The sequence below is a fragment of the Xenopus laevis genome, chromosome 9_10L (genome assembly GCF_017654675.1).
Source record: "Xenopus laevis strain J_2021 chromosome 9_10L, Xenopus_laevis_v10.1, whole genome shotgun sequence".
Classification (NCBI taxonomy): Eukaryota; Metazoa; Chordata; class Amphibia; order Anura; family Pipidae; genus Xenopus; species Xenopus laevis.
The window spans coordinates 57,440,560-57,455,112 of NC_054387.1; the positions used below are offsets into that span (position 1 = coordinate 57,440,560).

The 14,553-nt window shown below is 42.1% G+C and overlaps 1 protein-coding gene across 3 annotated transcripts in view; it reads right to left on the bottom strand.

Moving 5' to 3' along the window:
• The window catches only part of mylk.L (myosin light chain kinase L homeolog), an 88,256-nt gene that overhangs the window by 12,791 nt on the left and 60,912 nt on the right, over window positions 1–14,553 (bottom strand). For 2 of the 3 annotated variants that reach the window (XM_018235625.2, XM_018235624.2), the window contains exons 19-23: window positions 11,473–11,523; window positions 10,586–10,713; window positions 10,258–10,411; window positions 6,562–6,864; window positions 6,203–6,235 (exon numbers count right to left, since the gene is read on the bottom strand). In XM_018235625.2, the coding sequence (XP_018091114.1) occupies window positions 6,203–6,235; window positions 6,562–6,864; window positions 10,258–10,411; window positions 10,586–10,713; window positions 11,473–11,523 (669 nt within the window). The remainder of the gene's footprint in view (window positions 1–6,202; window positions 6,236–6,561; window positions 6,865–10,257; window positions 10,412–10,585; window positions 10,714–11,472; window positions 11,524–14,553) is intronic. The other variant, XM_018235626.2, reaches the window with a different exon arrangement.

Sequence of the window (14,553 nt, forward strand, 5' to 3'; positions counted from 1 at the left end):
TGGTTTAATAAACTTGTTTCACATATGAGTGATGAGTGATAGCCGTTCAGTGAACACCAAGCATTTGTTTTCTTGGTGTGTGTGGTGTTTATAAAAATGGCCTGTAGGTCTCACTGCGCACAAGAGTTATACTGTGTACATAGTACTTTCTATACTGCTTAAAAGTATTAGAGTTGAAGCTACTGTTGAAGTGTAATGGCTGCATGAAGCGGCTAATAAAGCACTGTTATACTCTACTCATCCTCGGCTACTAAAACATAACAAATTGACGACGAGATGTCTCTTCTACTTCTGCAGCAGCCTGCAGCTTTTCTCCCAAAACCTGGTGAGCCTACCATACATTTTATTGCTTGGATCTGTATGTTTGAAAATTACATTATGACCAAGGGGAGATTTCTGCTGCTAGAAAGCGTGCTTTACTTATTCACTGCCTGGGAGCAGAGGGGCTGCATATATTCTATACATTACCATTACCTGATGATACTTATGAAACTGCTGTTAATGCTATAAAGAACTTTTTCGTGCCAAGAGTAAATGTGGTGGCAAAAAACAAACTCACCTCGCATTAGAGAGAGACTGCTCCTAGAGCAGGATTTAACCCTTGCAGAGGCTATTACAGTTGCTAGCCAAATTGAAACAGCAGTGGCAGAGGCTAAAACTCTCAGTCAGGGAACTGCTGGGAATGTACAGATTGTGAATTCAGCACTGTGGCCTAATAATGCACAGTCACAGGCAAAATACAGTGCTAAGGAAAGGGATTTACCTACACTGCAAAACCGTGCAGCAAATACAAATAAAAAATACTGCTTCCACTGTGGTTCAACACAACACACTGCAAATAATGCTAGAATGTCCTGCAAAAGCTGTACTGTGCTGCAAATGCAAAAAAGTTCTGCTAAAGATTAGGGATGTAGCGAACGTCGGAAAAAAAGTTCGCGAACATATTCGCGAACTTGCGCAAAAATGCGAGCGGTTCGCGAACGGTTCGCGAACCCCATAGACTTCAATGGGAAGGCGAACTTTAACATCTAGAAAAGACATTTCTGGCCAGAAAAATGATTTTAAAGTTGTTTAAAGGGTGCAACGACCTGGACAGTGGCATGCCAGAGGGGGATCAAGGGCAAAAATGTATCTGAAAAATCTGCCTGTGTGTGCTTGGAAGAGATAGTGTAGGGGGAGAGCTGTTAGTGATTTCAGGGACAGATGATAGTAAGCTTGCTGGCTAGTAATCTGCTTGATACTGCTCTGTATTGGAGGGACAGAAGTCTGCAGGGATTTGAGGGACATTTTAGCTTAGGTAGCTTTGCTGGCTAGTAATCTACTGTTCTCTTTAAACAACTGCCATACGTTGACCTTGTAGGCATTGTTTGGTGTTTTTTCTGGAGACGGTAATATTATGGATATTTAGACAGAATGGGAACAAGGTCACACAGCTCGATGGCGGGTTGAAGAAAACAGTGTGCAAATAATGCCTACAAGGCCAACGTATACACTACTACAGCGGTGGATACGGATTACGTAAAATATATGAATGCTGCTTGAAAAAAGTGACTCCGGTGTTTTTTCTGGAGACGGTAATATTATGGATATTTAGACAGAATGGGAACAAGGTCACACAGCTCGATGGCGGGTTGAAGAAAACAGTGTGCAAATAATGCCTACAAGGCCAACGTATACACTACTACAGCGGTGGATACGGATTACGTAAAATATATGAATGCTGCTTGAAAAAAGTGACTCCGGTGTTTTTTCTGGAGACGGTAATATTATGGATATTTAGACAGAATGGGAACAAGGTCACACAGCTCGATGGCGGGTTGAAGAAAACAGTGTGCAAATAATGCCTACAAGGCCAACGTATACACTACTACAGCGGTGGATACGGATTACGTAAAATATATTATGGCTGCTTGAAAAAAGTGACTCCGGTGTTTTTTCTGGAGACGGTAATATTATGGATATTTAGACAGAATGTGAACAAGGTCACACAGCTCGATGGCGGGTTGAAGAAAACAGTGTGCAAATAATGCCTACAGGGCAAATAATGCCTAAAAGGTCAACTTATACACTACTACAGCGGTAGTAAAATAAAAAAAAGTAAAATAAAAAAAAAATGAATATTAAAAAAAAAAATTAAAGTTGGTGCTGCTGAACTACTAGGAGCAGCAGATTAGCACACCAGTCCCACTCCCCAACACTGCTAGACTAATAGCACTGGGCTCTTATAGTAGTAGTAGTAGTAGTAGTAGTAAAACAACAAAAAAATAAATAAAAGCAGTCCTTACAAGGACTACTGTTATTGCAACAGTCAGCAGATGAGATCAGAAGCAGGACAGCTGCCCACTGCAGCTACATACAGAGCACTGCAGTAGAAGGTAGATTACTAGCCAGCAAAGCTACCTAAGCTTAAATGTCCCTCAAACCCCTGCAGACTTCTGTCCCTCCAATAACAGAGCAGTATCAAAACGATTACTAGCCAGCAAACTTTCAACTGTCCCTGAAATCACTAACAGGCAGCAGCTCTCTCCCTACACTATCTCTTCAGCACACACAGGCAGAGTGAAAAAACGCTGCAGGGCTTCGGTTTTTATAGGGAAGGGGAGTGGTCCAGGGGAGAGCTTCCTGATTGGCTGCCATGTACCTGCTGGTCTGGGGTGAGAGGGCAAAAAAAAGCGCCAACAATGGCGAACCCAAAATGGCGAACGTCGCGCGACGTTCGCGAACTTCCGGCGAGCGCGAACACCCGATGTTCGCGCGAACAAGTTCGCCGGCGAACAAGTTCGCCGGCGAACAGTTCGCGACATCTCTACTAAAGATGTTCATGAAGTCACTACTACAATTGTCACAGTATTAAGTGTGGATAAAGCTGGTACATTTATTCCAGACAAGTTTATATGCACAGTGTCAGTACTGCTTCTGCTGACAAGGGACACTCCATTAACCTGATGCTTGATACAGGTTCAGCTGTTTCTATACTACCAAAGGATATTTTCTTGAAATACTTTGCAAAAGATCCGCTTGTTGCACCTGCCCTGAGACTGGTCAGTTACTTAAAGGATCCAATCCCTGTGCTTGGTTGCTTGCCAGTGAATATACAATTTGAATCAAATACTGCAAAATGTGACTTTTACATTGTGAATAAGGGTACTGCTATTCCCTGAAGGGATCTCTTTGCTGCATTAAACCTACAATTAGTTAATGGTCTCATTACTACAGCACCAGTGCCTGTCACACAGCCTGTGTCTAAAATGTCACCACAAAGCAACACTTCACTGGGCTGTGCAAAGAACTTTGTACACAAAGTTCAGTTGAGACCAGATGTAAAACCAGTACCCCAGAAATTGAGGCGATTGCCCTACACTATAAGGGAGAATGTCTCACAGGAACTAAAGAAACTGGTAGAGCAAGATGTGATTAAAAAATCAGAATCCTCTGAATGGGTTTCACCAATTGTTGTAACAATGAAGAAAACTGGAGGTATTCGATTGTCTGTTGATCTCCATGAACTTAATAAAGCAGTTGTTATGGATAATCATCCCTTACCACACACAGAGGAAATATTTTCAGAACTCTGAGGAGAAAAATTATTTTCTACCCTGGATCTTCAGAGTGCTTATCATCAAGTATTACTGCATGAGGAAAGCATAGACTTCACTGCATTTATCACCCATGATGGTTTGTTTCGGTTCAAGCTTGTACCTTATGGACTGGCTTCAGCATCGAGTTGTTTTCAAAGACTGGTGTCTTCTATACTCCATGGCATACCTGGTGTACAATGCTACTTGGATTATATAATTGTCTACGCTCCAACTATGGATCTTCATAACAAATACCTAAATAATGTTCTGAAATGCATTGATTCTGCAGGACTGAAACTGAACCTTTCCAAATACCACTTTAGACAAACTCTGCTGTCATTTCTGGGTCATATAATTTCACAAGAGGGATTACTGCCTGACCCTGACTATGTCAATGCTGTTATTCCCAACTATGCTTCAGTTGTGGAGCCACATAGAGCACTACAACATGGGACTTTAAGTCTGGTGTGGTCAGTCTGCTCAACATAGCTTTGAAATAGTGAAACAGATAATTTTGAACAGTCCAGCACTAGCTTTATTTGATCCTGCACAACCCACTTTGGTTACTACAGATGCTTCAGACGATGGCGTTGGTGCAGTTCTCACACAGATCCATGCAGATAAAACTGTTGCATTTGCATCCAGAACACTTACAGAGGCAGAGCGTAAGTATTCAACTGTTGAAAAAGAAGCTCCAGCATGTGTTTGGGCAACAGAACAATGGAGAACCTACCTATGGGGTATAGAGACCTTGCGAGAAAAGCTGATACAACTTGCACATGAGAGTCCTCAAGGAATTGTATGTACAAAACAAAGACTTCCGAGAACTATATTGGTGGCCAGCAATGGATGCCGATATGGTAACTGCCATTCATTCTTGTGTTACTTGTCAGAATCATGACAAAACAGCTATAACACATACACCACCACTTCAGCCAGTACCATTCCCTGATTCAGCATCGGAAAAACTTGCTTTTGATATTGTGGGTCCTTTTACAGATGCTCCTATAGATTGTAGATTTGCTATAACCTTGATAGACTATTACAGTAAATGGCCTGAAATTGCATTTGTTTCTCATATAACATCAGCTACAGTAATAACATTTCTGTCTACAGTCTTCAGCAGAGAAGGTAATCCAAAGGAGTTAATATCAGACAACGGACCATAGTTTGTATCATCTGAGTTTGAATTCTTTCTGAGAGAGAGGAATATTGTGCATCAGAAATCTTCAGTGTATTACCCACAAGCAAATGGAGAAATCGAGTGATTCAACAGAAGTCTGAAACAAACACTACAGACAGCAAATCTTACTGGGAAATCTTGAGAATTCCTAAATAACTACAGAGCAACGCGCCATGCAACAACCCAATCATCTCCAGCTGAATTATTACATGGCAGACAGATGCGCACTAAGTTACATGTTGCAGACATCAAACAAACAAAAACTGTGCCTACAAAATCATCTACTGCTGACATTGTCAAACATCAACAAGCTAAATGCAAGGCTTATACGGACAGAAAACGTGGTGCAAGAGAAGTGCATTCAGCCTGGATCTTTAGTCAGAATTAAGAAACCAAGAATACTGAAACATATATCAAATAAAGCAGCAGCACTCCGGTATTATTGAAAATAGTGAAAAACTTTACTAAAATGCCATAGGCAACGTTTCAGGCTACGCCAATGGCTTGACAAAGGGCCTGCGTAGCACGAAACGTTGCCTATGGCATTTTAGTAAAGTTTTTCACTATTTTCAATAATACCGGAGTGCTGCTGCTTTATTTGATATATGCATACAGTAGTTTGCCCTGGCAGGGCGTACAGCTTGCACCCGGGCTGCAAGGAGCCTAATCATCTTAAGCACACTTCAATTACATTTGCAAGAATAATGAAACAAGGACAATCTAAATCTACTACACCAGATGCCAGCGAGAACCATACACATATGAACTGTCTGATGGACACATATGGAATGCAAGTCGTCTTACTCCTGTTAGATTTGACTTTAGAGAAGCTCCATTTGATGAAGGACATTTTCCTACTCCTGAAGCTACTGCAATAGAGCTGAAGAAAGTGAACCTATAAGGCATACTGAGAGACCAAGGACTATGTGATGTGAATAATGTATAATATTGCTTTACGATGCATACTGTTTAATTGTTGCTGTTTATTACATTTGCCCAAATGCTTTCCTACTATAGGGGAATATGTGGTGTTTATACAAAGGGCCTGTAGGTGTCACTGTGCACAAGAGTTATACTGTGTACATTCATACATGTGAATAGTACTTTCTATACTGCTTAAAAGTATTAGAGTTGAAGCTACTGTTGAAGTGTAATGGCTGCATGAAGCTGCTAATAAAGCACTGTTATACTCTACTCATCCTCGGCTACTAAAACATAACAGTGTGCTACCACGATTAATGTGTACAGATATATAGTCTTACAAGTCCTTGTGGTAACATTGGTGTGGTTTAAAGTGGGTGTGGTTTAAATAAGGGCGTGGTCAACACTGGCTTCCATTATCGTTGGCCAGAAAAATTCCAGTCCTTGGTACTATAGAAGTTGGACAGCACTGGTCTGGAACACAGGGGTAGTGCTTCAGCTGTGTCAACCCCAAACTCACCATCTGAAACTTCTGCCTCTTCTTCTTTATGTTCTGCGGAACAAAAAGAAACACATACAAAGTAACTCTGAGGCTTTATCTCTAATACTAGCAGAAACAAATTCATTGTATTCCCAATATAAAGTGAAAATGTAGTCCACTGCTTGAGTCACCGCCTCCATCCCTGTAAGCTGCCATCAGCATTATAGTCCCACCCACTGCTTAAACTACAGTCTCCCTGCCCCTCCCCTGTAAACTTCCATCAGAGTATTCTCTACCCCTCTACACATGACTTTCTGGTTTCCTTAGGTTGATTTAATTTAACACCCCTGGGGTACAAGTAACTGCTCATAGCACAGAACTCCCTTGGGCTTTGGTACCTTCTTCCTTCTCCTTGCAGGTAACTGGTTCTGACTCCTGGCTGGGTTCGCTGGTGCCATGAATGTTGGTGGCCCGGACACGGAACTTGTATTCTCTGTCCTGCAATAAATTCTCCAAGTTGAAGGAGGTGCTGCGGCAGGAGGTCAGATCTGTCCAGACCTTGTCCACGGAATCCCAGATCTCCACCGTGTAGGACTCAACCACACTGCCACCATCGTATGTGGGGCCATACCATGACAAGGTGAGAGCTAAATTCTTCATAACAGAGGCACAGGGCACCCCAGCAGGTGGGTCAGGCTTATCTGAAGGAAAACAAGGGTATTAATACACACAAGGCTCAGGTCTGTAGTCCAGACAGGGGGTAGTTACTCTGGTGCCACAACCAATCAGATACTGCCTGATCGCATGAAGTCTGAAGAACAAAGAAATAACTATAGACAATCTACTGACAGTTAAGGGGCCACTAGCCAGCACCATGTATGTCAGTCTACCCATGTGACACCATGTGGATCAGTGCTATACAATACAAGGGAGTACATATTAAATATACAAATACTCATACAGGGGGTAATGGAAGGCCCTGCTAATCAGAGCTTACAATCTAAACACGTAATGCAACGTTTAATTTTCCCTAGGAGAACTCCTCATCCAAGTAGGACTGTGCCGAAACCCAACATTCAGTGGGGGGGGGCTCTCAGAGGAAAGGACTTCCTCTGAGAATAACACTGCAACACCAGAACCTTCAGCTCACACACTCTTTCATTTCACTGCCATGTTCATTTACAGAACATGGCAGAACCAAGAGCTGGCACGAAGAGTCGCTATAAGTGGCTCAACATGGCACAAACAGCACTTGATAAAACATGGCAGAAGCAACAATTTGCGAAACAAAGTATAGTGGGCACAGCATGGCAGAACCAAGTGTTGGTACAGTGGGACGGAAACCACCAGTGACGTTGTGGGGAAAGAGTTAAATTCTCTGCTATATGAGAGAGAGAGACATTTGTGCCTCTAGTCGGGCACAGAAAGCTGCCATTCTACTCGCATTATTCCCCCAGCAAAACAATTTCATACTCTTCCAGCCAGTTGGAGAAATGCCACAAACTGGCACCATCTCCATTTCTAATTCATCAGCGGCAGAGAAATGAAACCTTAAAAGGTCAAGAGAGCACATTGTTCTGGTGAAGGCAGGAGCCCAAACCCCTCACAGGCTAATAGGCCCCATTGGTTCCCACTCCTGCAGGCTCAGATCCATCTGTCTGGTGCTACAGAGACCTGCAAGGATGTTCAGAGTAGCCGACTACAAATGGAGAAACAAAAACAGTATAAAAAGAAGTGAACATAATAATATGCCAGTTTCCATACATAGGTGTAAATGCAAGTATAAAGAAAAGAGGGTTTATTTACTGTATGATCAGTAAGGTTATGGGATTCCCTACCAAGAGAGGGGAAAATGAGAGACTAATTATGAGGGACAAAAAAAGATTTCCCCATCAGTATAGGAAAGGTTCTTTACTGTAAGGACAGTCAGATTATGGGATTTCCTAACAAGAGAGGGGAATGAGTGATTCACTAGTGGGAAGGAAAGGAGATGTAAATATCAGCATAGGAAGGGTTCCTTACTGTAAGGACAGTCAGGTTGTGTGGGATCCCCAATCAAGAGAAGTAATAATCAGTAATTTATTTGTGGTTTCATAATGGACTGGGCACTTTTCTAATAAGCAAGAGCATTTGTGATTATAATTATGAACCCAAATAATTCAGGCAGTAGTTGATCCCTGTAAGTTAAGGTGCCCATACATGGAGAGATCCGCTTGTTTGGCGATGTCCCCCATACACGGGCCAATAAGCTGCCGACTCGGTCTGTCGGCAGCTTTTATCGGCCCGTGTATGGCCACCTTAACAGGGGGTTTATGACTATTCCAACTCAGTAGAGTCCATCATATTACAGAAGGGCCATTAGGAAATATTCTGTGAAACAGCCAGAATATAACAGCACTAATATCACCACAACCCTCTCCTTGCATCACAACGAGACAATAAAATAAGCCAGATCCCACATGAGACTCCCCAGCAATATTGCCCTATATACAGTCACATAACACAGGCAAATCAGTGTCCCATGCTTAAGGCTTAAATATTATCCAGGAGTCCAGTGGCTTCTAGCCGACAGGCAACATTAACAATATCAGGTTTCCTCAAGTGGCAGAAAGAGAGGGTCTAATGGAAAACAGCCAATATTGCCTCACCCCCTCCGCAGCACATCTTCTTAGTTACCATCTAGTGCTCAGTCATATACACAACATTGATTAGAAGTATTTCCTGTGCCTGGGCTGCTCTCCTCTGTCACACCTAACATGCAGGCAATGTTTGGACTGGGACACCAGGGGCCCAGCATAAAACCTTAGACCAGGGGCCCACTCTCAGTATTAATATTCTTCATCTTGTCAATCATCCTCTATTCTCCTAGTCTGTTTTCTTTACATACTATAATAAATTATTCCATCTATTTAGCCTCTTTGTTCTCATAGAAATAGGGAATGGCCATGAAATAGGCCAAAACTTTAGCAGTATGAGGCCTGGGCCCACCGGGACTTTTCCTGGTATCCCTTTGGGCCAGTCCGACACTGCATGCAGACAACTCTTCGGTTTTTCTTGACCCGCACCAACCCGAGCCCACCCACACCCACCTTCTTACCCTCTATTTATAGGTCCGTGCTGTCCTAACGATGACATCACAAAAGGGGCGGAGTGAGTGCATGCCTTAAAAAGTAGGAGTAGGAAGCCGGCAGTGTAAGGTCGTGGGCAGGGAAAGCAGGCAGAAGAGCTGAACCTGAACCCTCACAAGACCCACAAAAGAAGTGCTGAGGTCGACCAGAACCTGCCTGACCTGCATATAAACTTGGCACATACTAAATGAACCACCCCTTTAAAGTTGTGCAAATCAGCTCCCCCTAGTAGTGATGCGTGAAAATTTTCATTTATATGACGCCCATAGACTCCAATGGGTGAAAAAAATATTGTTGCCCATAGACTTTAGTGCAGTAAATTTTCGCTGTTTCAGAAATTTTCTGGGGAGCCAAATCTGGTTAGGGTGAGAAGGGCTGAAAGGAGCCAAAAAGCCCTTAGCTAGCAATTATATGCAAAGTGATGCCTTCTGGAATCAGAAGATATTTACTTGTCTCATGCCATACACACAGCACTGCCTAGATACCAAAAATGAGAGTTTCTCCCATAAGGCATCATGGGCGGAGACTTGCAAATCCCTCCTTTGTGTCCCTTTGGCCAACTATGCATCCAGAACCGCTGGCTTATAGCACAGATACAGCCTAATGGTTCAGAGCCATATATCCAAACTTGCAGACAGCCTGTTTCCATCTTGTTAGATCAGTGCAAGATATTGGAACATGGCTTCTGAGAGGTAGGACTTGGAGAGCAGCAAAATGTGGAGCCAAATCTGGCACAAATTTTCTGCAAAGTAAAATAGGTCAGAAACACCCATCACTACCCCCTAGTTGTCAGTGTTACAAATTGTAACTTATTGGTGCTTGTGATTGTGACAATGAAGGAAGCTCATGAATTTGCTAAATAATGGCATTTACCAAGTTACACACAGGTGCATAGTATAGCACAGTAGATCTGCAGCAAAAGCCCCTCCTAGATCCTTCCCCAGCAGATTCCCATCGGACACTTACCAAACACAGTCAAGTTAACTTGTGCTTGTTTGCTGCCTTGTTTGTTCTCAGCCACCAGCGTGTAGCAGCCGCAGTGCTCCTGGCGGGCCGAGGAAATTGTCAGCTTACTGGTCTCTTCTGTGTTCTCAATCTTGATAAATTCGCTTTCTTTAATCTGTGGGGTGCAAATAATCATTTTACCTATTACAACAGAACACACAGGGCAACAAGCCAGCCACATACCACCAGAGTAGATAAGGACTGTACTTCTAAGAACAGATCATGGTGCCTTATGGCAGCTCCTGCACCTGGAGAAGTATCACATTTCGTATTCCTCTTAGTAAATTACCTCTTTCCTGAACTTCATCCACATGCAGGTAATGGGCTGGGTCCCTGCCACCTTGCACATAAGTTCAACAGACTCCCCTGCTTTAACCTTTCTATCTTCCGGGAACTGAAGAATCTGAGGGGCAGATGCTGCAAGGGATAAAAGGCAAATTTATGGTGCACTTCATTTGGGACAGTCAAGCTGGAACATAGCCGAGTTAGTCCCTATACTTGGTATACAGTTGTGTGTACTTCAACCACCTCATATAAGTTCCTTTCGGTCAGAGTGCAAAGCAGCGTACAGGCCCTTGCCATGGGCCAAATATACAGCAGAAGAGAAAAACTGCAGCACCTCTTGTTTGCAAATTGTGAAAATTTATTACAATTGGTCAGTAACAGGCAACGTTTCGGGCCTGGTCTTGCACTTTCTCAAGCCTTGAGAAAGGGCAAGACCAGGCCCGAAACGTTGCCTGTTACTGACCAATTGTAATAAATTTTCACAATTTGCAAACAAGAGGTGCTGCAGTCCCTATACTTGGCACTTGCTTATGTGGCTGATTTAGATCTACCATCCAAAACACATTATAAAAGTGGATGTAAATAATGGAAAACACCCAGTTAGGCCATTTATTGAGGATGTCTAGGGGCAAAGTTTCACTGTTTAAGTAGTTATAACTTCGAGGTCTACTGGCAGATCATGGGCACCACTGGACTAGACTCAATTAAATAGAATACAAAGGGGTAATACATAATTATGGATGCATTGCGATATATCTCTACCTAGAAATGTGGCACATTGGGAAAAACAGGACATTGACAGGGAAGTCAAGTATTTGGAAAACATAATAGTGGATAGGTTGTTAGTATTCCAAAGCAAAATCCCATCCGGGGCAAAGTCATTCATTCTACCTGCTTTAGGAGGGGTCTTCGGAGCTGGCTTCTTCTTAATAGTAGCTTCATCTGGAAGCAGAGTGGAGGGATTTGTTATAAAACCATGATGAATTTTCTGGAAGGATGGGAAAGGTTAAAAAGAGACCTTTCAAGAGTTCTGACAACCCAAAAAGTTAGATGTTAAACATCTCAAATGAAGACAGAAGGAGTAATTGGGGGTTAGCCCTGTAAAATGGAACACTGTATTATTAGATGAAACTGCAAGAGAAACAATGACAATGGCAGAGATGATGAAGATGGAGATATGAAATCCAGACTTTATTCTTGTTAATGTAGCAAGAATGATAGTTTCAGCTGGAGAACCACCAGCCATGGGATGGAAAGATACAAAGCCAGCCACAAGAGATGTTGATGTATCACAGACAATCAATGAGAACTGAGTGGAGATGTAGGGCAGCATAGACATAATGAAAACTGAGTATCCAGTGGAGCAGCAATGGGGATGAGTAATACTGAAGGATGAACATGGAAGAGTAAGTGATGTAAGTAAACAGGTAAAACATATGGTTTTGAAGTTTTGAGGAGCAGATAATGGAAGAAGAAGAGTTGAGTGGACAATGGAGAGATGAAATCTGAATTCAAAAGATGATGCTTTTCAGTTGATGAGTAGAAATGAAAAAAACACCAAAAGAAAGTTGGTTTTCCATCAGAGTTTAGTAGAGAACGAAGAGGATTATTCAGAAAGAGATCAGTGGTTTTGAGATGAAGGTGAGAGACAAAACCCAAAAACAATAGATGATCGCAACTAAAGATGTACAAAGGGATAAGTGAGTGGAGCAGACACACTGTAACCAGATCTAACAAAAGTGTGGTTTCTTGGGGTAGGATAGGGGGTTCAGCTAGAGTTGAATAAACAATACATTGTTTTAATATGCAGCCGAGATGATGGCGATGAGGATAAAGCATGAGCAATGACAGAGGAAAAGATGCAGATTGCCAAGAAAATAAATAAATATGGGCATCTCAATAGAGATGTAAGCAATGAGGTGTAAGAAGAGAGACCCTTATCAGTGTAGACAAAATAAACCTTGTCAAAGCTTGGGCAAACCCCAGACACAATGCAATGGAAGGAGATGGTTTAGAGGGGCAATGCCATGAGTAGAAGAGATATTAATGCTTAGGGGACACAGGGGCAGAAATTACACATTTCAGTGTAGCATGGATCTGGTGTAGATGAGGGGACACAGAATGAAGAGACCTAGACTTGGAAAAAGTAGAGGAGATGGAAAAGGGTGGAACACAGAATGAAATATGTCTGTGAGACACTACTGTATGAGGTTACACAGACCAACCCAGCAATGCTGCCCTAAAGTGGATCCAGGATAGAAAGGGCTGAGACCCGACAAAAATAGTCACTTTTCCATGAAAGTTGTGGGCAGCCAGGGTACGACCAAGCCTACTGAATTTGTTCCCACAGATATTTATAGATAGAAGGGCTGCTCATTTTTATGGAGAAAGGGGACTGTGGAAATATCATATAAATGCTTTTTTTTTTTTTTTTAAACTTTTGGAATACAGGTGCCATCTTTGTGCCTTTACAGTACTGGATAGTATTATACCAGATAGTATCATTATTATAGTATCAAAGGAAGTTGTATAACAGTAACAAACCATTAACAGCAACCAATCAGAAGTTTATATTTTACTGGTTGAATGCAGTGAGTATAATGAATGGTAAAATCTGATAGGTTGCTATGGTATAGTAAGGCAGAACTTGTATACGCCAGTTACTCTGCACATAAAGTGCACATTTGTCACAGGGACCAACATAACAAAGTCTTTGGCCCTCTAGTACCCGTAACAATACGATACTGTGTTTTTATATAGTTTATAAAACATCATCATTTTCCTTGTAGCTGTATAACATGGTAGGGTGGGAGAGATCCAAAAGTACAGCAACAAATTCAGCAATACCCATGAAGACATTTGTAAAATAGACAATAGTATGTGGAACACTGTAACAAGGACAAACGTGGCACTCTTACATTAGATGCCTTATCTTAATGCTTTATCATTTTGTAAAGGGGTGAAAAAAACAATGTAAAAATGAGGGGAAATAAAAATCAGTGTATGTAAAACTCAGGTTTTACTGTAATAGTTCCACAAGCAGAGGCACCCGGTGGCTCTGGCACAGGATCTCAGAGAAAGCTTTTCCGCTGTCCATGGCACATGATGATAAATTGCCTCTAGCTGGAACTCGGGTGTTGGGAACATTCTGCTGAACTCTGCAAATTGCCTTATTTGGTAACTTGTTCCAAAAGAACAAGAGCAGACATCTATTGTACAGATCACCTTCCATCCCCTGCACATCCATGTGTGCCCCTGAGAGAGGTATCAAACATGTCCACCCCTCCGCTTGATCTGTATTTTAAATGTTCCTGATCAATATTCCTCCTACTTGTTATGCTATAAGTTTTATTGCTACGTTTTGGGAAGATTCAATATTTTTAATCTGACATATGAATCTACAAATATTGAGGTACACATCCTAGTACCCGATAAGAAAACCTAACTACAAGGTAGAAGTAGGAGAAGAATGTAGGGAAGCCTGATGACTGAGTTATGTTGGAGTTTCTAGGTTCCATGTGAAAGACTAGACCAAGGAAAGGAGTGGTTAGACCACTCTGTTGGATATGCACCCCCTTAGGTTTGAGGTATATAGTTAGGATCCTTCTAAATGGTTAGGACCTTCTTAATGGTTTAGCCACTGCAGGGCTCCCATAGCTTCCATGGCTCGTCACAACTTGGCAGCCAGTGAGAGATCTTGGAGGTATTTGCTCTGCTCTCTGTCCAGAGGCTGACACTGAGTATATACAACTGTCAGCCAGAAATGTCCTTTTTCCCAAAATGTGTTTTCCATTCTAAAGAGGATTAACTGAAGTGAGATGAATCCTCTACAAGTCTCAGATGCAACTCAGCAAGTGCACCTCACACAAGTGTGTTTAGAGAAAGAGTGAAAGAGTAGTGAAAAATCAGTGTTCACTTGAGAGAAGAAGAGGGAAAATCCAGTGAGGCAACATTTAAGCTGATGAACCCTTT